This window comes from Clarias gariepinus, chromosome 23 (genome assembly GCF_024256425.1).
Source record: "Clarias gariepinus isolate MV-2021 ecotype Netherlands chromosome 23, CGAR_prim_01v2, whole genome shotgun sequence".
NCBI classification, from domain to species: domain Eukaryota; kingdom Metazoa; phylum Chordata; class Actinopteri; order Siluriformes; family Clariidae; genus Clarias; species Clarias gariepinus.
The window spans coordinates 14,290,492-14,316,363 of record NC_071122.1 but is presented as its reverse complement, the minus strand read 5'-3'; the positions used below and the strand labels follow the sequence as shown (position 1 = coordinate 14,316,363).

General features: G+C 36.2%; 2 protein-coding genes across 2 annotated transcripts; both read left to right on the top strand.

Moving 5' to 3' along the window:
• Positions 1 to 1,720: 1,720 nt before the first annotated feature.
• On the top strand, positions 1,721 to 4,215 carry LOC128511140 (tubulin alpha-1A chain). Its single transcript, XM_053483818.1, has 4 exons — positions 1,721 to 1,828; positions 2,463 to 2,685; positions 2,775 to 2,923; positions 3,022 to 4,215. Exons 1-4 carry the CDS (start codon positions 1,826 to 1,828, stop codon positions 4,000 to 4,002), a joined length of 1,356 nt encoding a protein of 451 aa, XP_053339793.1. The 5' UTR covers positions 1,721 to 1,825; the 3' UTR covers positions 4,003 to 4,215.
• A 9,245-nt stretch (positions 4,216 to 13,460) lies between these two features.
• Positions 13,461 to 22,990, top strand: prph (peripherin). Its single transcript, XM_053483817.1, has 9 exons — positions 13,461 to 14,049; positions 18,017 to 18,077; positions 18,276 to 18,371; positions 18,557 to 18,721; positions 19,319 to 19,444; positions 20,258 to 20,478; positions 21,291 to 21,340; positions 21,482 to 21,555; positions 22,206 to 22,990. Exons 1-9 carry the CDS (start codon positions 13,532 to 13,534, stop codon positions 22,263 to 22,265), a joined length of 1,371 nt encoding a protein of 456 aa, XP_053339792.1. The 5' UTR covers positions 13,461 to 13,531; the 3' UTR covers positions 22,266 to 22,990.
• The last annotated feature ends 2,882 nt before the right edge of the window (positions 22,991 to 25,872 follow it).

The window sequence follows — 25,872 nt, the reverse complement described above, 5'->3', positions numbered from 1 at the left end:
TTTGTGTGCATGGAGTTTGCTGTTCTCCCCGTGCTTGGTGGGTTTCCTCAGGCAGTCCAAAAAACATTAAAAGACATGTAAAATGGCGTTTCACAACGGAGTTCCAATAATGTGAATGTTTATATGTGAATGTTGACCATAGGTCCGACCACAATCGTAAAAATGGGAATAAATACAATAGTCACCGTTAGCTTCCATGGTCCCTAGTTATTATTCTCATATAATCATAATAGAAACTGACATGCATATAACATTTCACATGTAGTCTCTCATACAATTCAGCCAAAAAAAATTTATTATTATGCGACTATAAATAGGACCTCAGTGTAAAACCGAGCACACCGTATTAACCATGTAGATTGCACCTGTCATGAGATGTGGTTGGAAAGAAGCACTAGGCAACCCTGGGACCAGTGTCTTGTATAACAGTGCTATAAAGTAAAATAATATCAGCTTAATTGTTAATAATAATAATAATAATAATATATTTTTTAACTCTACTGCAATAAAAAAACTCTTATGCAAATAAATATGCATAAATTATTTGATCACAATCTTTCCCTTTTTATTATCTTTCTTATTAATACATGTATAGTCTGATCAAAGCAAAAAGCTGTTTTTTTAACTGATTTTTACAAACCCTGTTTTTCTGCCATTGTACTTGATTAGTTCTCTATAGAAATAATCATGAACTATTCATTAGTGTAATCTTCAAAATTTTCGAAACAAGGTGAATCTTAATACTATGTGTGAGATTGTCTAATAATTAGGATCATTACTATTCTTTTGGAAAAGCCCTGGTATTTATTCAATTATTACATTAATTGTGTTTTTTAAAAAAAAAAAAGGCTTAGGCGTGTTCATTAGAAGCTGGTGAGCCGGTCACGTGACCCACTGCAGCTCGGTGACGTCAGCGCGCTGCAGCAAAATCTCAGACAAAGAAGGGCGGTGGCGATCAGAGCTGACCGACATGACATGGTTCAGGACATTAAGACGCACATACCTGTGTCTTAATCTGATTCTAAGGACGTTTGTTGTACAATAATGCCTCTCTCTCTATATATATATATAAAATAAAATAAAAAATTTATATAGAGGCAATATGTAAGCTGCTGTTGTATTTGAACGAGGTCAGACTGATGAATTGTACAGAATGGTCTTTCTCTCCCTCTAAAACACAAGCTCACACCGACTCACAATGTGTAGTAATTAGTAGTATAATAATTTGTCTAGCAGTTTAAACAGCTACTTTAATTGGTTATAAGTAATTTATAATCGCCGTTCTGCAGTGTAAACATATAAAAATATGTCAAAATAACCCTACTGTATGGCATATTTATAGAGAAGAGTATGCAACACACAAAGAAATAGACATTCTCGTGCTCTCTGTCTATCTATCTATCTATTTGTCTGTCTGTCTGTCTATATATCTAGTCATGCATCTATTTCCACTATATGGTTTATAATATAACATTTTGAAAATGAAGCGCATGTGGAGAAAATGTACAGTTTTATTCTTTGCTTGATTGACATTTCCATCATGGTTTATTTTCAGACATCCCGGAACTTTTACACTTTCAGGAAAGGTTTAAATCACGGGAATTAAATAAACGCTTCTTTCCCATTTAAACCGCACCAGACCCGTCTCCTCCTGCACCATAGTGCGCATGCTCGCTTCCCTCTCTTCCCGCAGCATCCGACTCCGCATTTTCACGCATGCGCATTCCAGAGCGTGACACTTGGCGCTGCACGCCGTTGTCCAGCGGAGGCGAGTCCAGTGTCCGTCACTCTTCAGCGCCAAGAGCATCTGCCGAAAGACAGCAACATGGTAAGTCTCCTCCTTTTTTGGGGGGTTGTGTGTGGATAAACAGTGCTTTTTTATTTTTGTTTTAATCTATAGAAAATGTGCGTTCCTAAATGAAGGATGGAGAGCTTTAGTAATATTATGAATTTGATCGCGCAGCAGGGCGGGGTCAAAAATCTTTATTGTTCTTACAGACAAAGGAGTTCAGCGGAATAAATTAGCACGTCAATATAGAACAGTGGAAGTGACTGTCTATATTTCAACCCTGGAAAATGGTTCCAAAAGTTTATGCAGTTCAATCATGATCATGTCAAAATATTGATAACATCCTAATATCCTAATATCAGAAAGATTGCAAGAGGTATTGGAATGTTCATAAATAGGGACTAGTCTATCACATACATTATTTATAATAATAATAATAATAATAATAATAGTAAATAATAATAATAATAATAATAGTAAATAATATTAATAATAATAATAATAATAAGTATCTAATAGCTGCATCTTATTTATTTCTTAGATGAACCTTTTATTGAGGCCCTTTGTTTTGTCAGACTTTTTTTGCAACATTTTAACCAACATTTATTGTTTTAAAATTGCACGTATTCCTTTTACATCATATGTATTTAAATCACTTGCTTTCTACCCACAGCGTGAGTGTATCTCCATCCACGTCGGCCAGGCTGGTGTCCAGATTGGAAATGCCTGCTGGGAGCTGTACTGCCTTGAGCACGGTATTCAGCCTGATGGACAGATGCCTAGCGACAAGACCATTGGCGGAGGTGACGATTCCTTCAACACCTTCTTCAGTGAGACAGGAGCTGGCAAGCACGTCCCCAGGGCAGTGTTTGTAGATCTGGAGCCCACTGTGATTGGTAAGGACTGCATTCTTTATTAGTCTTTTAGTTGGTAACCACAATTGGAAGTTACTGATTCATCATCATCTTTATATATTTTTTTTCAGATGAGGTTCGCACTGGCACTTACCGCCAGCTCTTCCACCCCGAGCAGCTGATCACTGGAAAGGAGGATGCAGCCAACAACTACGCCCGTGGACATTACACTATCGGCAAAGAGATCATCGACCTGGTGCTTGACAGAATCCGCAAACTGGTAAGAAGCTTGAACTTTTTAGACTTGCTGTATTGTTATAAAATCACAGATTATGTAATTTGTTTTAACCATTATTTGTTTGTTGTCTCTTTCTACAGGCTGATCAATGCACTGGTCTCCAGGGTTTCCTGGTCTTCCACAGCTTTGGAGGTGGAACTGGATCTGGTTTCACCTCCTTGCTGATGGAGCGTCTTTCTGTTGACTATGGGAAGAAGTCTAAGCTGGAGTTCTCCATCTACCCAGCTCCACAGGTGTCCACCGCAGTGGTGGAGCCCTACAACTCCATCTTGACCACACACACCACTCTTGAGCACTCTGACTGTGCTTTCATGGTCGATAACGAGGCCATCTATGACATCTGCCGTAGAAACCTTGATATTGAACGTCCTACCTACACTAACCTTAACAGGTTAATCGGTCAGATTGTGTCCTCAATCACCGCCTCCCTCCGATTCGATGGTGCACTGAATGTTGATCTGACCGAGTTCCAGACCAACTTGGTACCCTACCCTCGTATTCACTTCCCTCTGGCCACCTACGCCCCAGTAATCTCAGCTGAGAAAGCTTACCACGAGCAGCTTTCAGTTGCTGAGATCACCAATGCTTGCTTTGAGCCAGCAAATCAGATGGTCAAATGTGACCCACGTCACGGCAAGTACATGGCCTGCTGCTTACTGTACCGTGGTGACGTTGTACCTAAAGACGTCAACGCTGCCATTGCCACCATTAAGACAAAGCGTACCATCCAGTTTGTGGACTGGTGCCCAACTGGTTTTAAAGTTGGTATCAACTACCAGCCACCCACTGTGGTGCCCGGTGGAGACCTTGCCAAGGTCCAGAGAGCTGTGTGCATGCTTAGCAACACCACAGCTATTGCAGAGGCTTGGGCCAGGCTCGACCACAAGTTTGACCTGATGTATGCCAAGCGTGCCTTTGTACACTGGTATGTCGGAGAGGGTATGGAGGAGGGAGAGTTCTCTGAGGCCAGAGAGGACATGGCTGCCCTGGAGAAGGATTATGAGGAAGTTGGTGTTGATTCCGTTGAGGGAGAAGGAGAGGAGGAGGGTGAAGAGTATTAGATTTCATGGGTTTACTACCCTATGCCTTTCCATGTTAGACCCTATTTTGCTAGCAGTATGATGTGATACCCGAAAAAGTATTAACACTACAGCCTGTGTTAGGTTCTCTGTAGCCCAGAATACCTTAAACCGTATGTCAATGAAGGTTGTGTAGCCTTTGTGTAATTAGTGTTTGCTGTGAAAACCCAATAAACCTTTCAAAATAATTCATCATATATTGTATTTTTCAAATTTTGTACTGTTCTTATTGTCATAATTGCTTTTTATTTTCATGGAGATGATTATTATATTCTCATCATGACCTATAGTATAAAAAGATCTTGTGATCTTTGTTTAAAAGTTATTAATCCTACCTTGTTTTATCCTTTATCAGAAAGAAACATATGGTTCTGATTTCTGTTTTATTGTAATGCAGAATAGCATATCTGGCTGCTTTAGTGCACCACATTCTGTGCACTCCTAGTAAAATCAATTGCTCTAACAACTAATGTTAAAGGAAGGGCCAGAAGTGGGTGGAGCCTCAATAGTGTTTCCTCTTTGATGTGTTACAAATGGTTTGAATATTTTCCCTTGCCATTTCCCATTGGTTGTTTGTCTCGGGTAAATAAAAAACGATGACTTTAGCTTTAGGCACAGAATGTTTAAAATTTCCTTTCAAACGACAAGGAAAGAGGGTGTTAATGATGTTGATAATGTTTACTGGACACTTTATTTAGAAATATCACTGGTTTACTAGGTGATATATCCAGCTGATAAACGTAGAATATATATTTTAGCCATTTTGGCTGCAAGTTTAAGGTGTTAAAAATAGTTTTGTTGTATTTCTTTACTGTTATCAAATTAAATGCAGCCAAACTTATTTCAGGACATATATACTATAGAAGGATGACAGAAAGGAGGAAAGGAAGGAGGAAAAGCATAATAAAACATACAGTAATGTGCGTAATTGCAGTCAAAAAGATTTGACATTTAGTATTTTTACATAAAATAGCAGTATATATGTTTTAGTCATAGTATATGTTTAGTCACTGCTGTTGATGTGGCCTAATGTGGCTTACTTGTTAAATAATAGCATTAAAACAATTTACAGACACTTTTAAATGTTAGTATCCCACCTTTACATTCACCGTGTTTTTGTGTAAAAACATAATAAAAATCATTTGATCATAGTTGGTCTTACTATTAGAAAAATGCAACCCCAGATAAAGAACAACATATGACTTATTTTACAGTGCAGTTATTTATTTTTAACAAAAATAAAGGCAAAAAGAAAAAAACTGGCAAAATACTAAGTACCCCTTTACTGCTTCCACAGAATATAAGCGTGTAAGTGCTGCTAATCATCAACCCTCGATTAAATTGACATTAACAGGTGTGCAGACCTCTATAAATGCAAAATTTTTGCCAGTTTGCTGGTTTGGAGCATTTAGGTGTCTGTTAACACAATGCCACAAGCAAAAAACACAAGCAATGGTCTTAGAGTAGCAGTTGATGCTGCACATAAATCTGGAATGTGTTATAAAACAATTTCTGAACAATTTGGAGTCCAACATTTTACACAGTAAATAATTATTCACTAGTGGAAAGCATTCGAGACAGTCACCAATCTCCCAGGAGTGGATGTCCCAGCACATTCACCTCAAGGTCAGAACATTCAATGCTTAAATAAATACAAAAAACAAACAAAAAAACAAGAGTCACATCTCAGACACTACAGGCCTGAGCATGTTCAATTTTAAAACCCATGACGGCACAATTAGAAGAAGACTGAACAAGCATGATTTTTTTGGAAGGATTGCCAGGAGAAAGCCTCTTCTGTCTAAAAACAACACGGAAGCATGACTACATCTGAAAAAAACAAAAGACTTCTGGACCAATGTCCAGACCAAATGACCAATGAGACCATAGTGGAGTTGTTTGACTTAATGCTCAGCACCATGTGTGGTGAAAAACAAACAGGATTTCAGCAGAAACACCTCATACCCACTGTCAAGCACAGAGGGGTGATGATGTGGGCTTATTTTGCAGCAACAGGACTTAGGCACCTTGCAGAAAATGAGTTGACTTCTCTGTATACTAGAGTGTTCTAAAAGCAAATGTGAGGTCATCTGTCTGACAGCTAAAGTTTGGTCGAAATTGGGTCATGCAACAGAAAAATGATCCAACCTACATCAAATCTACATCATAATGACTAAACAAATCAAAAATAGATTTGGAATGGCCTAGTCAAAGCCAAGATCTCAACAAAATTCAAATGCTGTGGTGGGACCTTAAGAGAGCTGTGCATGAGGCAAAAAACCTCAATGAACTGAAGCAATGTTTATAAATAAGAATGGGCCAAAATTCTGTAGTAATGTATTAGTTCATCATTAATAAAAAAATTCATTAGAAAGATTCGTAGCAGTTTTTACGAATAACTAGACATTTTTCTTACTTATTATATGCTGATATCCATCACCACCACTGTGTTCCATTTGGGAGATGAATGACTAGATGGGTAGGATAATTGTCCAATTGTCCCAATGAGAAGGCAGCATGTTGGTGAAACTTAAAATTAGCTACTCATTGATCTAATTATGTTAAGGCTTGTATTTTATATAATTCAGATTAGATAATGGGTTATTCCTCCTACAACATAATTACAGTATGTTTTTACAAACAATTAAGCTTTATTAGAATAAAAAAGCTGGTGAGTGTTTAGGATTAGACAGGGGATAATCGCACTCCTAAATGAGATGCCTTAAAGGTTCAATATAACTTTATCATTTTTAATTCTATAGTGCTTCTAAAAATAAACATTGTCAAAGAACAGCCTTACAAAAATAATTAATTATGGATATATATTTTAAACCAGTAGTGCATCAGGATGCATCAGGCAGGTGTAAAGAGCAGACAGAGTCAATATCACTGATATTTTGGCAGTAGAATGTGTAGTTAGAGGGCAGAGACAGAATACAGTACAGATAACTGGGTGTGGTCTTGTCATGCAATAGTTAAAGGAATTGCGCATTGTGTTATAGAGTGTAAGACGGGACACCAGCAAGACTAGTTATGACAGCATAAATCAAAGGGGGAGCTAGAAGGTAACACAGACATGAAGCACTCTGAAACATAAAGGCACATCCGTCAACAACCCTTTAACAAACCTAAATAAATGTATCAAAGTTAAATAGCCTTGGCAGATCATAAAGAATGAGACGTTTCACAGGCTCATAACTGTTTTTTAGCATCAATGCAAAATTTTTGGGGAGTCAGTAAAGCATGGGCAAGATAGGATTAATGTGGTCATATCTTCTCTGGTTGTAGACCACAACCTTGGGGTACTAAAAAAAAAACATCTGTCTGTTTTTTTTAATACTGAATTGTGATATATTTTAGCAATATCTCTGAATTGAAAGAAAGCTACCCTAGTAATATAAGCTACTTGAACTATAAATGAAATATTGGAGTCAATATTCACACCAAGGTCTTTTCCTGCTGCGCATGATGAAGTAGGAAGTCTATTGAGAGTTACTACATGTTCAGTATGTAGGTATGTTTGATTAATCTAAAATAGCACGGTAATAATGTGGTATATCCTAGTAACATAATAAACCTTATTCAAGAACTAATATTGCAAGATGCATAATAATCATGGTGCAATGTCTGTATTAAGTACAACATTGTGCTTGAGAAAGAAATTTATTTACACTCAATAATAATTATGTGAGGGATAAGTGTATTGTCTGGGAGGATACTTTATCTGATATAAAACACGTGAATGTATAAAGTAGTAAGAGCACCACCCATATAACTGAGATTGCTTTATTGATCTTTGTCTGCACAGGAAGAAACAGGACCCTCTGTCTGAATTATTGATGTGGCAAGCCGTAACTGCTGAGCATGCTGCACTTTACTGTTAGTACTGTAAGCCCACAGGCAATTAATAGTCTCAATGGCCTTTTCACTGAAAGTTTGCAACATGTATGTCATATATATTCTTGCTAAATGAAATGGATTTGAATAACCTCACCAGGGTTCATCACGTTCCTAGAGAGAGGAGGTGGGTTTCAAGTGAAAAATGGTGTAGGTTCAACATATAAAAAAAAAAAATAAATAAATAATAATAATTATAAAAAACGTTTATGTGCATTTTCAAAGAGATCAACTTGAATCTGTATTTTGCAATTTTGTTCTTCTTTTAAGAGAGTTCAGGCAGATAGGATGTAATAAAACGGAATTAGTTTGAATTGTCTTTTGCCTATTTTTGTTTGTATAAAAAAGTTTTATACTTAATTATTATTATTATTATTATTATTAACTATAATTATAACATTATGGTTATATGGCTGGTGACTAATCAGTGGATCAGTAAACTTATTAGACTGGTCATTTAATTGATCAGGTTTAATGTAAACCTTAATACATATAGTATAAAGGTATTTATTTTGTATATGGTATGTACAAAAGTGTATAACACATTTTATTATGTTTTACACTCATCTTAAAATGTGTTTAAATTCACATTCTACACATAATCCTTTACAATTACAACATAGAAACAGATTTGTTTGGAGTGTTCTGTTAATTTAGAAAAAAATGTACACTGACATATCTCATATAGATAAGTATTAAGACCCATCACTTAGTACTTGGACAAAGTGCCTTTGGCAGGACCCTCAGTAGTGACAGTAGTGACAGCCTGAAGTGTGCTGTTGAATGATACTACAAGCTTGGCACGCCTTTCTTTTGGAAATCTTTCTATTCTTCTTGGCAGAATCGGACAAGCTCAACCAGGTTGAGTGGACAGGGTCAGTGCACAGCCAATTTCCAGTCTTTCCAGAGATGGTCTATTGGGTTCAGTTTAGGACTCTGGCTGGGCCACTACATGACATTCATGGAGTTGTTCTGAAGCCACTCCTATGTTCACTTGACGTTGTGCTTTGGGTCATGGTGCTGTTGAGCTGTAAACCTTTATCCAAGATGGAGATCCTAAGCACTCTGGAGAAGGTTTTCACACAGGATAGCTCATTATTTTATCTGCATAATTTTTCCCTTTATTTTGATCTAATCTTTCAGTCAAAGGTGCAGAAAAGTATTCCCATAGCACAATGCTGCCACCACCGTGTCCGACTGTGGGGAGGGTTTTAATAAGGTGATGTGCAGCGCCCAAGTTCCTGAATGCAAATAATTAAATCAGGGTGCTATTAGACCAGAGGATTTTGTTTCTCATGGTCTGAGAGTTCTTTGGGTGCTTTTTGGCAAACTACCAGCCGGCTGTTGTCATGTGGCTTTAAGTAAGGAGTAGCTTCTGTCTGGCCACTGTATTGTAAAGGCCTGATTAATTCCTGAAGGGAGCTTAGGATCTCATTTACTGTGGCCTTTAGATTCTTGGTTACCTCTGCTCAAGGCCCATTGACTACTCAATTTGGTTGGGTGGCCATATCTGTGTAGACTTTTAGTTGTTCCAACTCTTTTTCTGTTGAGAATGATTAAAGCTATCATGCTCTTGGGTGCCTTCAATGCTCCAGAGAGATTCTTGTATCTTTTCCTCATGTGTGTTGACACAATCCTGTCTTGTGGGTATACAGATAATTCTCTTGATCTTATGACTTTGTTTTCACTCTGTCATACACAACCTACTTTTTTTTTATTTATTAAAGATTGTGAAACATAAGACACTGTAGAAAACTTAAAAAAGGTCTGAAAGCGTTCAGTCGGCGCTGCATGTGGAAAAAGATGTCCATCACAATCCAGCAGGAAAAGCGTAGAAAGGAGAAGCAATGGAGCAGAAGAAGCTCATTTTCGGTAGAGCAGGTTGATTAGATTATAGCACAAGGCTGAACCAGGAAATCAATTATACCACAAAGCATAACGTGATCAGCAGCTGAAAAAGCACAGCTATAAATGGAACTGAGACTGACAGAAAGTAATGCAGCCAAAGTAAAAGAATGAACAGACAGAAAAATTAAACGTAAGTATTAGTGTTCTATTTAGACCCACAAGTTTTAAACAGTTTAGGGTCAATAGTAGTTTCAGCATTGTCTATTGTACCATCCTCCAAAGTCAGGCAGCAGTAAGCAGACTCAATTAAGTCAATTAATAATTATTTTTTTCACTCAGGTTAGTGGACGTTTTGGTTAAAATGGCACTACCAGTGTTCGTGCAGAATTTTTAATTTGGCCTAAATGTAGCCTTGGTTTATGCATGCAAGCTTATAAAGCTGGTTATATTCTACATATTTCTCATTGCCTCAATGGCAATATGTGAACCTGATGAACTAGAACAGTGTGGGCAATATTACGCCATTACTCTTTTGCTCTCAGGGTTAGACGGCAGCAAGAAGTATGAGCTTATATATAGTAACATGAGAAGTGAAAAAAGGAAAGGAAGAAGCGAGAGATAGATTGGCTTTGTTCCACATTGCACCGTTACTACGGCAAAAATTCTATTATTGTGTAAGACATAAGCAATATATTTTTTTTACAGCCACTGCAATTGTTTGGCACGTCTTCAATAAGGCATTTTATAGTGATTGTTAGAAACAACCTTTTTATGTAGAAATGTCTTCTAGCACTGAGGCCTTGCCAGAATGTAAGACTTTCACATATTTTTTTTGGGCTTAGCATATAAAATGAATTGCAGTACTATGCAAAAGTATATTACAGTAAATTCAATTAAATAATGTAGATCGATTCAAGAAATATGAACAAATGTTTTACTGTGACAGGCTGCAAAGTGCCTAAAGATACGATTTAAAAAGTGCTTGTTTATGTAACAACCTTAGCAGCAACCTCATTTCCCCTCTCATCTGTTCTGGCGTTCAATATCTCCAGTATACTAATCACCAGCCTGATCATCTGTCATCATCTGCACCTGGTTCATGCCTTAAGTTTTTGTGCTTGAATGATTCATAGGTCACTGTGTGGTTTAAGAAAAGCAAAACTAAAATCTCTAAAACTGCTCAGTTACAGGGACTGGACTGAAAATGAGAGCCAAAAAAATCCTCCAGGAAGCCTGGAAAAAGCTATTACTCAAGACTGGATTAAAAATTCAAGAAGGTCTGGCACTTTGGGTGGCTTAAGTCTTTTGCACAGTACTGTATATTAGTAATATCCAGTGCACTACAAGCATGTATTCAAATTCTGTAAAAGTACAAATTATTAATTTGTTTTTTTTTAACCTGAGGCTTATGTACAGAAATGTGCAAGAAAGCCAAGTGTATAGATATAAGGATAATGCACATCCACGTCTTTGTGTATACAAGGTTGCTTGGTAAATACTGTATATAAATATAATAATTTAACCACACGCACAAGTCAGCATGTCAGCCTGTCGTGTCATCTTCAGCACGGCCATAGCAACATGACAACATTGATGATGTAATAGTACAAACAATACATTAGCAGTAGGTATGCCTGACATTTAGTCTACTTCTTGTTACTTTTTCTATTAAAAGCTTAGAGTAACTTAATAAAGATCAGGATGTTTTGCTTTCCTATTTACATTAAGGCATTCATTAAATAAAAAAATGACCAATTTAATTCTGGGATTTCTTCTACGGATGTTGTGATTTTTGACTGCAAATAAATTCACCATAATGTCATTATGCAAAAACACTTAGTTCACTGTTGTGGATGCAGTAAGAGAGGACATGAAGTTGGTTGGTGTGAGATGAGGATGCAGAGGAGAGGGTTAGATGGAGGCAGATGATTCACTGCGGCGACCCCTGAAAGGGAGCAACCCCAAAAGACTAGAAGGAGTTCACTATGTCACTGTGTGCTGTTAAAAAAAGAAAACCTGTTCTGATCTCTGTTATGCATCATCTTTACTCCAATTCAAGTTTATCTTTTAACAATATTATTATGTGTCTTATTTGATTCATCATTATATATGACTTGTTGTCCGTTAACAGTAGCTAATATTTTTACAGTTACTGTACATGTTTCAGCTTTTATAAAATAAGAACATATATAACATTGTTTTAATATCAATCAGTAGCTTTATTTAAATGGATAATGCTTCCTGTAAAAACAATGGCAACAGATAAAACCGTATGCATATGATGTACAATATGACATACAGTATTAAAATAATAATAATAATAATAATAATAATAATAATAATAATAATAATAACAACAACAACAACAACAACAATTATTATTATTCAATGTACTTTACAGCACAGTGAAATGATTTTTTTTCACATATCCCAGAGGTAGCTGGGGTCAGTGTGCTGAGTAAGCCAGGTTACAGAGCAGATAGGGTTAAGAGCCTTGCTCAAGGGATCAACAGCGGCATCTTGGTGGTGCTGGAGCCCCAACCCCCGACCTTCCGATCAGTAATCCTTGTAAGCCTTAATCGTTTGAGCCACTCCTGCCGCTCATATTTATATCGTGGCCAACAAACAAAAGAATAGTCTGTATAGCAATGTTCAAAAATAAACTGTCCTAACTTTTAGCATTACAGATCCATCCCAGTTGTATTTCCTACCACACCTCAACAGGACAATGCTAATAGTTCTACTTAATTGATCTTTAAAAAAAAATATATATATATATGAAAAAAAACTGTATACCTGAATTTTTTTATCACATTAAAGTTAATTAATGAAACAAAGTAACAAAGTACACGACTATAAAATAAATGTAAATACACGATATTTCTACAGTATATTTGCAATATACCATGCATTATTAATATTTCTTTGAAGCTGGCACTCAGTGTCATAAAGTGGGTATCTTAATTTTCATTATTTGCTTGTGTTCTTTATCGGTACAGCTGCTCGACATCGGTTTTTGTGACCAGGAAAGAAATGTGATATAGCACTTTGCAATCTGCTGCTCAGGAGTAGGATTGCAGAGTCATGCCTTATGCTGCGCACTGGGAATGTCAATACTTTTATCGCTTTCGCACTAAGGAAAAAAATAGGGACAAAAAGCGCTGAACGGAGCTGAATTAAACATTGTGTAATGAATTCATTTAACACCGAATAAGAAGCAGATGCTGTATTTCAAGACTTTTGTAATTTATTGTGTTATCTATGATGAACATCAGCATTATTCCTATACAGTGCATGTTTATTATATAGCGTTAAAAGACATTACAATTTAGAAGTGATTTTTGTTGATTCTGTGGTTGCAGATGCTGTTTAAGCCGGCAGGGTGGGGCAATGGGTTCAGATGATGTCCTAATCTAGAAGATGTTTGGGACTCGTGCCAGTTGTGCAGGACAAAAAGGAGGGGGTTGATTGAGGAAGGAGAGAGAAAAAGAGAGAGAGGGGTGAGGAGGAGAGCTGTAAAGAGAGATGAAGAAGCAAAGGGAGTGGCTGAGACCATGTGGAAGAAAGATGGATGGACAATGGATGGAAAGATCGTGAGGATTGGAAGGTCGGGGGAGGAGAGATGACTCACTCAGAGGTATAAAAGCCTGTGTGCTTTTCACTTGGATGTCCTAGTGCTGCTGCTGCCCAGCTTCATCCACTGCCAGACGTCCTCGCAGATTTCTAAAAAGAACAAGAAGTTAGAAGAAAGAAAAAAAAAGCCATCATGAGCCATTCGACTGTCCGCACTTCCTACCGCCGTACTTTTGGTGGTCCTACCACCATGTCCGCCATCCCCTCCTACACCTCGTACTCGTCCCGTTACCTGGGCCCGGCTCCGGCCGCTGTGTCCACACGGACTTTCCGGGTCCGCTCCAGTGCTCCAGCTCCATCGGTCCCTCGCCTCTCCTATGACAAAGTGGACTTCTCCTTGGCTGATAGCATCAACCAGGAGTTCCTCAGTACGCGCAGCAATGAGAAGCAGGAGCTGCAGGAACTGAACGACCGCTTCGCAAGCTTCATCGAGAAAGTGCGCTACCTGGAGCAGCAGAATGCCACGCTCACCCTCGAGCTCAACCAGTATAAGGGCAAACAGCAGCAAGGGCAGCCAAACCGTGCCAGCCAACTCTGCCAGCAGGAGATGAGGGAGCTGCGCAGACAGGTTGATCTCATTGGAAAGGAGCGAGATCAGATCCAGGTGGACAGAGATAACATGGCTGAAGATCTGGCCCTGCTCAAGCAGAGGTGAGAGTGAGAGAGAAATCTTTCTATTAGAAAGTTGTCTAATAGATTTGGAAAGCTAGCGGAAAGTTGATGAGAATAGCATCATTCAATAACTAAAGACATATTTAAAAAAATGTTGGACAGTGGTTAACAAATAATGTTAAAGTCATAATGTTTTGCATTTGTTTTTCAGCCTGCATGGCATCTTTTAGGCAATTCCATTATATAGTATATAAGCCATGAAAAGTGTCTTAAAACTTCTATTAAGTTATTAAATCAGAAATCTGTCTTAAAGTAAATGTAGAAAAATAAAAATGCAACTTACTTAACTAAAAGGTTTGACCAGATTTTGAACATACATTAATATTGAAATGTTAAACGGAAATGTAGTTACTCCGTTTAGGAGAAAAACAATGTATAATGCTATCAATCAAATGTTCTTATATGTTGAAGCGATACATAATTATACTTTTCTAATTATACAACTTATAGTCGGTTGTTACTAATTAAGTACACTTTGTTTTTTCTGCTATGAAGCTTTAATAAATAAGCACAAAAAATGATCTGATTTAAAAAGCAACAAGAGGAGAGGCGTTTCCTGCAGGAGAGCAGATGAGTGTGTTTGGGCGGGGTTGTGGGAATTCTAGATGCTTCTGATATCTGCAGCTCACATCACTGGTAGGCTCCCATCGCATTTTCTGATGCTCGCACACATGCGAAGTAACCCTTGGCAACATTATATTTCTCAGAAGACTAATCATTTTGGCTGTCGCAAAATCAGACCATGGGCGTGGCACAGGGTGAGTGAGACAACGGCGGTGAGACAAAGGGAGTCTTTAACATGGATCAGTTGCACTTTATGGCTGCTTTGGGAGTGTGGGCGGCCTTTTTACGAATCTTCTTTTTACAATATGTGCTTAAACACGAATACATTATGGTACACCAACATCCTGCGCCTGAAGGAATCAGCGCTAAGCGGCAACCAATACGATTTTATTTAAGATTGCTATTTTAATTCATTTTAAGTACTAAACAGAGCGATAAGTATCATTGTATGTATTGTAAATATATTACATAAAATAATATTTTAGTATATTACATAGTTTGCTATTGAGGATTATTAAAAATATTAACATGTGAAAAAAAAAATAATAACAACAACAACTATTTATTGTCATTAAAAGTAGGTCAAACAAGGATAACATAAGAGCCTATATCTACAGTCTTCAGGCTTTCAGGTACAAACTGACTTAAAACAATGTGTAATATTATTCCCTTAAGCAGGACCAGCAGGGGTCGGAGAGGGCATTTAGGGTGTGGAAAGAGAAAGGGAGTGTGAGGGAGACAAAGAAAAAATCACCAAAGGAAAAATCAATGTGGTTCAATATACCAGGCGCCATTGTAGATATCCTGGGCTTATGGGCTGCTTTTAGGTTCTGAAATGAACAAAGTGACATAATATTCTTGCAACAAAAATAAAATAAAGGGTCAACCACTGTCCAGACACACACACACACACACATACAGACCACACCCATTCCCCCTCTCAGGTTTCATAGGATGACTCGGTCTGATCTAAAAATAGCACGAATAATAATAATAATAATAATAATAATAATAATAACATTATTATTATCATTATTATTATTATTATTATTATTATTATTATTATTATTATTATTATTATTAAGAAAGAAGAAGAGGAATGCAATCATTTGTTCAAGTTAAAAACATAGAAAAAAAACAATAACTTTATATTAGGAAGGTTTAAAGACAGAATTAATAGCTATATCCTAGCTATTTCTATTTCCTGTCATATTTGTCCAGTGTACGCCTCATGCTGTCTAGCCAAGCTTTTAGTGCCGTTAACTCACCTTGATTAAATAGCTAAATTCACTTTAACGCGTGTCACGTCCACAGCATTCCTGATTTAGTGAATTTGTTTAGTGGGTGGCTCGACCCCCATTTTCTCTCCCGGAGCAAATCCTTTTAGTGGCTCCGGCATTAGCTAATTGATCCTCTGGCTCTTGGCCAGCTGGGACCTCATTTATTCAGGACAGGGACATAGGACAGGAAGACAGATGTGAGATGACAGTTCTATTAAAGTCTGAAAAACAACCAACCTGGGACCAGACATTTATTACCAGGAAGGACATTAAGTTATGAATGTGTGAGGTTTGAGCAATACCCCAGAATTACAGCATATGCTGTTCCATCAGTGAAGTCTTTAGCCTCTGCAGAGTCTGGGACAACTTGTGACAGCAGTTATGTCCTAAAGTTTAGGTATAGACATATAACTGTGTAGGTACCTTATTTAAAAAAGCACTCTTTGTTTGCACACACAGATTTGATGTGTGCTTAAATATTGGAACAATTACTTGTCTATTCCAGCCTTAACCTCATGGGACTCCATGGTCTTCACATGAGGACATTACACATTAAATTAAACACTGTCGTAAAAGTGTGTGCAAAATCATGAGGATTGACTGTCATGCGCAACCCTTTCCAGCACCTCATCAACCACGCCCTTTTTATCTATAGTCAAAAAATCCTATAATGTGAATATAATCAAAAATATTGGGGGGGTGAGATTAAGAGATATTAGCTGACCAGATTACTATTCTTGAAAATAATTTATGGAGAAAAAAGGTGGGGTAAAAGTTTTACTCCAGTGAACCACTAGAGGACCTCAATGAAATTCTGACTTTACTTCTGAACAGCTTGTTTGATGTCCTCTCATGTGGGCACAACATTGGGCAAAACACAGCTTGTCATGTTACAAGTATGTGCCCTATGTTCTACAAACCTTCCTATGTCAGGAAAAAGACAAAGGAACAATTGTATCCCTGACTTGACAGTGCACTGACACAGGAGACTCATTACGTAAATGCTTAACAAGAAAACAACACCACCTGCTATCCTGTCATGCTATGGAAATCCCTGTGTAGGTTTTAAATATAAAAAACAATAACTTGATAAGAACATGTGCATTAATATAATAACGTGTTATAGAAAACGAATCAACACCTTTACAAAAGTTAGCAGTATTGTGTTATAGACTGCAGTATTCCACAAACACGTTATTTACTTAATTACTGCTTTGGATTATGCATACTGATTTCAAGATAAATGTACTTATCAATATTTTAGTGATGATAAAGTGTCTCATTTTACAACTGTGACAAAGATGTTTAAAGGATAAAAAATTAATATATCTTGCTATATTGTAATTAGTAGTTTGTTTATTCTGTTATTAGTTTGTCAGAATTTTGTATGTTATGCCAATCAAAAACCTTTGATGTACTTATTTATAGTTTCAGTTTATAAAATTTACTCCCTTACCACAATTGTAGACGATTAGACATGACATATTTAGTTTTTTCCTTCAGACAGATGATCTAATATATTTGTTTTTGGCAAACACATTCACAGAATTTTTGTTTCAATTCATTAAAAATATAATATTAAAAGCTAAGTCTTTAAAAAATAAGAAAAACAATGATTTATAGTGACGGTAAAGATCTGTCATGGTAGAATGAGATATTAGGATGTAGAACTACTAGCTTTATGGCAGCCTACAAATAGTCTAATGCATTTAAAATATTTTGAATAAAAATCACGGAGATGATATTAGGTGCTATACCTATACCTAGGTGCTGATCAAATTTGTATTGCGATACTGTAAGTACGAGAGAGTAAGAGAGTGTCAGCTATAGTGTATGATTATAGAGGAACTGCAGCATTTAATTACATCAAGTGCAGACTAAATTAAATCTTTTTAATGAAAACTAAATTAACAGTAAATAAATGTAAAAAAAAAAAAATATATATATATATATATATATATATATATATATATATATATATATATTTTTTTTTTTATGTGTGCGATATATTATATGTAATTGAATTAATTTCCCCATAGTATATATACAGCCCATAACAGATAAAGAGCATTGCCCAGATTTACTTCCTCTCTGTGATGCAGGTTGGATGAGGAGACTCAGAAAAGACAAGATGCTGAGAACCAACTGGTCCTGTTCCGTAAGGTGATGATCACACACATTTTACTTACTATATATATATATACATATATATATATATATATATATATATATATATATATATATATATATATTTATTTATTTATTTATTTATTTTTATTAGTGGTGTGCTAATTGAATTGTAAAGAAATCTGAATTTATTTGTCTTAAATGTATGTCATCATATTTGTGACATACTTGCAGGATGTGGATGATGCCACTCTTTCCCGTTTGGAGCTGGAGAGGAAAATTGAGTCTCTGATGGATGAGATTGAATTTCTCAAAAAGATACATGATGAGGTAAGGCTTGAATATAACCAAACTGAAAAAAATTGAACAATTTATTCCTGGAAACGTTAAACAACCAAGGAAAAATAAAGCTTTTTTTCAAGATGGTGAACAGATTAAATGAACAACAATCACATACTGAATGCATAATAATCAAGGCAAAAATTTTTTATTTAAACTGTTTCCTCCATTCATAGGAAATTCAAGATGTGCAAGTGAGCTATGAAACCCATCAGATGAAGATGGAGGTCGAGGCCACTGTCCGTCCTGACCTGACCGCGGCTCTGAGAGACATCAGGGCTCAATATGAAAACATTGCAACCAAGAACATGCAGGAGTCTGAAGAATGGTACAAATCCAAGGTGAGGGGGAGAAGAAGGCCAACACACACCATGGCAGGCTTCAACACTGAAGCAGTTACTAATTTTTTATAGAGAATATATGCAATGTGTTCGTTCTTTTTTTTTTTTTACCTTACACATATATGTCTAAATATTTCACATACAGTACACACAACAATGCCATCACCAATCATATACAAGCAAAAAGCACTCAAATGCTCATAACTATTCATGTACGGTATAGTTGCTTTATATTTCATATTTCTCTAATTCAGGAAAACACACTTAAATACACCAATGCATTCACACAATATATTTACCTGTCATTTATGAACACATTCACATAAGATCTGTGTTTAACATCTTACATGCTTTCCCTTCTGCCATTCAAATACATGTTAGAAGGTTTATAAAAATTTCCTGAACAGATGCCTGTCTTTTAGAAATAAGATGATGTAAGTAAACTGTTGTCATGGTTTGGAATTTGACAGACTTTATAAAGTCTTCTCATAACTTGCTGTTGGACAATTAGAAAATGCCATGGATGCTTAAAACCATAACCAGCTCATTATACATGCTAGGATCAGCAAATGAATTGTTTTTGTTCTTGCCCTGCAGTTTACTGACCTGACCGACTCTGCCAAGCGCAATGCTGATCTCATGAGACAGGCCAAGCAGGAGGCCAATGAGTTCAGGAGGCAGATTCAGAGCCTCAACTGTGAGATTGATGCCCTTAAGAGCACGGTGAGCTGAGATCATTTTAATTTCCTCTCGGTTGCAGTGATTTTTCTTACTTTGTGTGCCCCACTGTAGCAATTTCAAAAAAATATTAGCACATAATATTTTTCTCTAGTAGATATCCTAAAATATTTTTTCGCAACATCATATAGTGCAACCTGTAGAGGCTACTTACATTAACTTTAACGGAGCATGACTGCCATTAACTTCAGTTATGTAATCAGCAAACTACATATTACGTGCAAATAATGGTCAAGATATTCAGTTAATGTTCACATGCATCAAAAAATACAGAAAATGTGTTATTTATCCCTAGAGTTTACACAAAATGCTGTGAAAAAAAACATTCTGTGGGTGGAAACATAGTCTTAATAATACAAATCAAAGGGAAAATAGCCAGGTTCAAACTCCCAGCACAGATAAATAATAATATGATAATGAAAGATTACCTAAATACTCACTTTTTACAAAAGTGGTTAGCAGAAAAGCATCCCAGCATGCACGAAATAGTGAACCTTGCAGTAGATAGCCTGCAACAATGGAAAACTACTTTGGGTTTCTTTCTATTTTGGGATATTTTCTGAAAGGGATTTAAAGACGTTTTTTTTCCCCCTTTTTTGCCTTATAGCTTATCTTTAGTAATAGACTAAAGACAGACTATGTAACTTGATTTGGATTTGCATTTAAAATTTGCATTTCCATCTGTAAACAATTATTAAAATTTTTTAAAAGATTCTGCCTATAGATAAGACACTTTTGCATTAAGCATTATGACATTTTGCATTATGGCATTTATTATTGTCCACTTGTATGACACAGAATGAGGCTCTGCTGAGGCAGATGAGGGAAATGGAGGATCAGTTTGGATTGGAGGCTGGAAATTACCAGGACAACATCACCCGTCTAGAGGAAGAGATCCGCCACCTGAAGGACGAAATGTCCCGTCACCTGAGGGAATATCAGGACTTGCTTAATGTCAAGATGGCTCTGGACATTGAGATAGCCACTTACAGGAAATTACTAGAAGGAGAGGAAAGCAGGTAATTGGTTTGAATGAACTGAGTGAACTTGATATATTAGCAAAAGGGAAGCTGGTTGGTCGAAATATTGATCAGAATCACCAGCAGAGTAAAAAGAGCACTTTTGAACTTTTGGATAACTAATAAATGAATCCTAAATACTAGGTCTTGTGCAGTAATGTGAATATTTAAACTCCAATTTCTAGCAGTTGACAATATGTTACAACAAGATTTTTTAATAATTAAAACTTTCAATAATTAGGTTTGGTCCTGGTGATTAGGCAGTTTAAAAAAAAAATTAACAAACCGGAATTTCATATATTCTGTTTACTGAAATTAATTGAAAATTTATTATGCAAGTTCAGCACAGTTGCCAAATTAAAAATTCAAGATTATGTAATGTAAACTAGGGTAAACTAAACTTTTGCTAAAAAAAAAGCACAAAAATTGGTTAAATGAGGCAGACACGATAGAACATTGTTCCCAAATATTCCGTATGTCATTCTATCAAAATATTTCTACATTAGACGAATATTACAAATAAATTATGGTTATAGTTTTCTATTATATTACTACATTGGTACTGCCTACTCACTAATTCTTTTTAAATTATATAGATCTTAAACTTACAAATACCTTTGACTGAATTATTTAAGCAATAAAGCTACTGATATGTGGCATATTACAATTGATATGATACATTTGGTGTGTGTCTTTTAGGAGTTCATCATTATTTGTCAAAAAAAATCCTCTTACTTGTCATACAACAAAGATGGCATATTTTTTGTACACCATATAATGTTATATGCCTGAGGAGTGTTGTGTTTTTTCAGAATTGCTGTTCCTGTCATGAACATAACATCAATCAGTATGCGCAATGGCGGTAAGTTTTTAAAAAATATATATTATCAATTCCTATTGTCTTTCTAAAATACCTAGATGCATACACCAAAACTTATTTAAATGTAGCAGATATTTTATTCCCATATCTGAACACTATGACTCTATATTTCTGATTGTGTAGAGTATGATCTGCCCACTGATGTTGGACATGGCAAAAAAGTTGTGATCAAAACCGTTGAGACCCGTGATGGAGAGGTAAGACACATTGTTGTGGATTTTTACAGAGCTTTTAAGAGGTTATGGATTGCAATGTTGGTGCAATTTTTCATTAAGGACTTAAATTACAAATTATACCCTTGTCAATTAAAGGTAGATAAATGAATCATAAGATGAGATATTGTAAATTTAATGTAAATTACATTTTACTTTAATATTACATAGTAGAGAATAACCTGGTCCTGTCGGGGTCCCTTTTCACTGATGGACAGAGTAGAGGAGGACAAACATATTCCAAAATGGCAAATATTTATATAATGACCTAATTACATTTTAATGTAAAGAAAATGTAAGAAGTGAAGTGAAATCTTTTGAATTTTACATTTTGTTATTATAGTTTTGTTTAGCCGTCTCTGTGTTCTCCGTGCTTGGTGGGTTTCCTCCGTGTTCTTCCCATAGTCCAAAGACATGTAGGTTAGGTTAATTGGTGTTCTCAAATGGCCCGTAGTGTGTAAATAAGTGTGTGTATGTGTGTGTGCCCTGCAGTGGATTGGCGCCCTGTCCAGGGTGTTCTCTGCCTCGTGCCCTAAGTAACCTCGGATAGGTTACAGTAATGACAATGAGTGAGCGAGTGAGTGAGTGAGTTTTGTTCAGCACTTTTCTTCAGCGTTATCCTGTATCCTATTCAGGTGGTGAAGGAGTCCAGGAAGGAGAAAGATACCCCGAAGGATGCCAAGGAATCTATCTGAGATGGAGACAGAATTAAGGAGACAAGAGCAGACGGGCTGGAGTATAGGATTCAACAAAATAAAGAGAAAAAAAACGAAGAAGTTTTAATGTTTCAGCCTTTAACCTTGTATTCACTACTGATGAAAAAAATAATGTTGCCATTCATTTTGTCTCAATACTGTGATCCTGATTGGGGTGTGTACTATCACTGCGCAATGGTGCTAACTTCATAGCCTTAACCATAACCTTCAAGCAAACTGTCATGTATGCTTTATATATCATCTTCATTTACACAATTTAATATATAACCTGTCAATATTTGTCATGTGATTACAAAAACATGGTTTTAGACCGAACAAAGTCAACCAGTCACCTTTTAAACACCAACGGTGGCCTTTATTCACAGCAAAACATTTCTACTTTATCTTTCATGCATGTGAAAAGTGCACCCATAGCAAGGTCATTAATATCCATTTATTCTGCTTTCTCTGCATTTAATCTTCTGCTCATTTGCCTCCATAGTGTAACATTATCAATAGTCATCAATTGATAGTATTATTCCTGTAATGTAAGTACTGTGGCCTCACCGGGCAGCTTCAAATAGAATGTGATTTAGGACAAATCTAAATATCTCAACCCCATGTATTTCCATCTGCGCAATTGTCCATGATTATAGCAGCCTTACTGAGAATGAAAACAAGCAACGTTGATGGGAATGTGGACAAGAATAAAGCCAAGTAAAAGAAAAAAAAAAGGATTCTTTATTTCACATATGCACAATATACATTAATCCTGTTTCTGTTAATGCTGTTAGGGTGAGTTCAGGTAAAGTGGGCCATTAAAGCTTTTAAAGCATTTGTCATTTGGAAATCACCATCCAATCACTGCAAACCTTTTTGAATTCCTGCCACATTAAATACTTCCCTGTGCTTCAGTGGTTAATTAAGCATTGTTTCTGAAATGTTAATATTATAGAACATAGCACATTTGCTAAAACCCTAACTGAAAGAAATAATAAAAATATGCAAGATACCTGAAACTATTTCTCAGGCCTAGAGCTGACATAATGTCTCATTATCTGCTTTATAGTGAATTCAAACTTTAAGAACTATTAAAATTGCAGTTTCTAATTTAATATGCAATGTATTTACAAAACAATGCATGAGGATTGACCCACCTCCCATTTATTAATACTTTGTTTCCAAAGAGCCAAATTAAATTTAAAATTTTATACACATACACAGTCATACACAGTACGATATGCAGTAAAATGCTTAAATGACTGCCCGTGACCTTAAAAATAAAAGAAAATTAATAGGAAATAAATATTAATAAATAAAGAAATAAAATAGAAACTATATTTAGCTAAGATAGAAATAATCTATCTATAGAAGACAAAATATACAATATAAGACAAATATAAGAAAACCTAGCTGTACAAATATGGAGAAGAGATGATTTCTGTACACATATGTAAATGTGCATGAATGTGCAGGTGTACAGTGTCCATAATGATATTCCAGATAGTCCAGATATACTTGTATATTTTTTATGTAGTCTTGAGAAATAGTTCTCTAGGTTTACTGAATGAAATTTATTTGGCTCTCATTTTCATTCCAGTTCCTGTATCTGACCAGTTTTTAAAAAAAAAATGTTTTTCAAGCATAAAACCCATCTTACTTAAGGCATGAACCAGTGAGAAACAGGTGTAGATAATGACAGATGATCAGGTGGGCAAGTAGTATACGTATGATGTAACATATGATATAGAATTTATTTTTTTAACATAGTGTCTTTGTATGCTGCAGTATCACAATTTCCCTTTTGCTGGAACTAACAATCCCAATCCTGTTCCAACAAGACAATGCCGCTGTGCACAAAGCAAGCAACATGAATATATGGGTTGACAAGGTTTGTGTAAAAGAAGTGACCTGCACAGTAACCAGTTAACAAATTTGGGAAAAACTACAATATCACTGCACCACAGGCCTCAGTTTAAAGTCCACATACTTTTGTCCATATAGTTAATATGGCTCAGCTTTTGACCCATGAAATAAGATTTGTGAATTTGTTCATAATGTGCCATTAACACAATTAAAATTAATATATAGTATACACACGTGCTAGTAAGAATACAAGGCTCCTTATAGCCATAATAGCATCAAAAACCATGAAATGTGATAAACAAATAACAGATAATGGACAGTAAATTACAATAAAATCTCTAAGTTGTTGTCAGGTAAGGAGATAACACAAACACAACGTCATTATTAAGTTGTATTTTTTGTACTTTGATACCCTACTACTTATATTGAGATAATACTGTATACTGCAAAAAGTTTTCCATTTTGAGATACAAGCTGAAAGAGGTTTTTGTTTAGCTAACAGGCTAGCTTTTAGTCATATGTTGGAAAAAGATTGAATTTAATGTGATAGCGACACCTAGTGTTTAACCTAGAAACCTTTTTATAAACGTCCTTAAAATTGCTCCAGCTTTAATTTACTGTAATTTCTAAAATAGCTCTTGGGCAGTTTGCCAATCAAAAATACGTCCACATTAAAATGTGTCCCCACTTATAATAATAATAAACTGTGCTGTTGTTAATAGATCATTCCAAGGAAGAGTTTTTTTATACCACTTTTCTAATTTTATCTGTTAAAAGAACGAATGTACCTGGAGCCTATCCCAGAAGACTTCGGCCACAAGGTAGGGTACACTCTGGATGGATTGCCAATCATAGGGCACACACAAACACACATTCTCATTCAGGATTAGCCTAATATTCATGTCATTGGATTGTGTAAGGAAACCAGTGTTGTTTACAAATTGTTTTAATGTTAATGGTTTCAACTATTATGTTTTTATATAATATATATGGCGGCATGGTGGCTTAGTGGTTAGCTGTTGCCTTGCACCTCCAGGGTCCGGGTTGGATTCCCGTCTTGGGATCTGTGTGCATGGAGATTGCATGTTTTCCCTCTGCTTAGTGGGTTTTCTCCGGGTACTCTGGTTTTCTCCCACAGTCCAAAGACATTCAAGCTCATTGCAGTTCCCAAATTGTCCCTAGTGTGAAAGAGCATGTCAGTGTGTGTGTACGTGCCCTGCGATGGACTGGCACCCCGTCCAGGTTACCCAGCCTTGTGCCTTAACTCCTCTGGGATAGACGATAAGTAAGCGAGTGAGCTAAACACTAGATAGATAGATATTATGTATGACGGTCCCTTTAAATCTGCGTCGGTCGAGATGACGTCGACTTCCGGGTAGCACGTAGAACGCGCGCGCTTCTGAAATATACAGTTTCGCGCGCGAGATATTTTGCAAGCCAGCTAAGTTGCAGGAGGGTCGTGGATTAACAGATAAACAGCGATTGTCCTTAAAATCTGAGGCAATACCTCAGAAATAAACGTTATTCTTAAAATTATTAAGGCTGTTCTTTAAATATATGGTGCTAAAAAGTGTTAGTTCGTTTTACTGACTCCGTCGTTTCAGGTAAGTTTCCGAGAAGCCTCTGTGCTGTTATGTATTATCAGAAATTGCGCTTATAATTATGATTTTATTTAACAAACAGAGAAACATTCATGTTTTTGAGGTTACGGACTGTTACTTAGTGAATGTGTGTGGTGTAT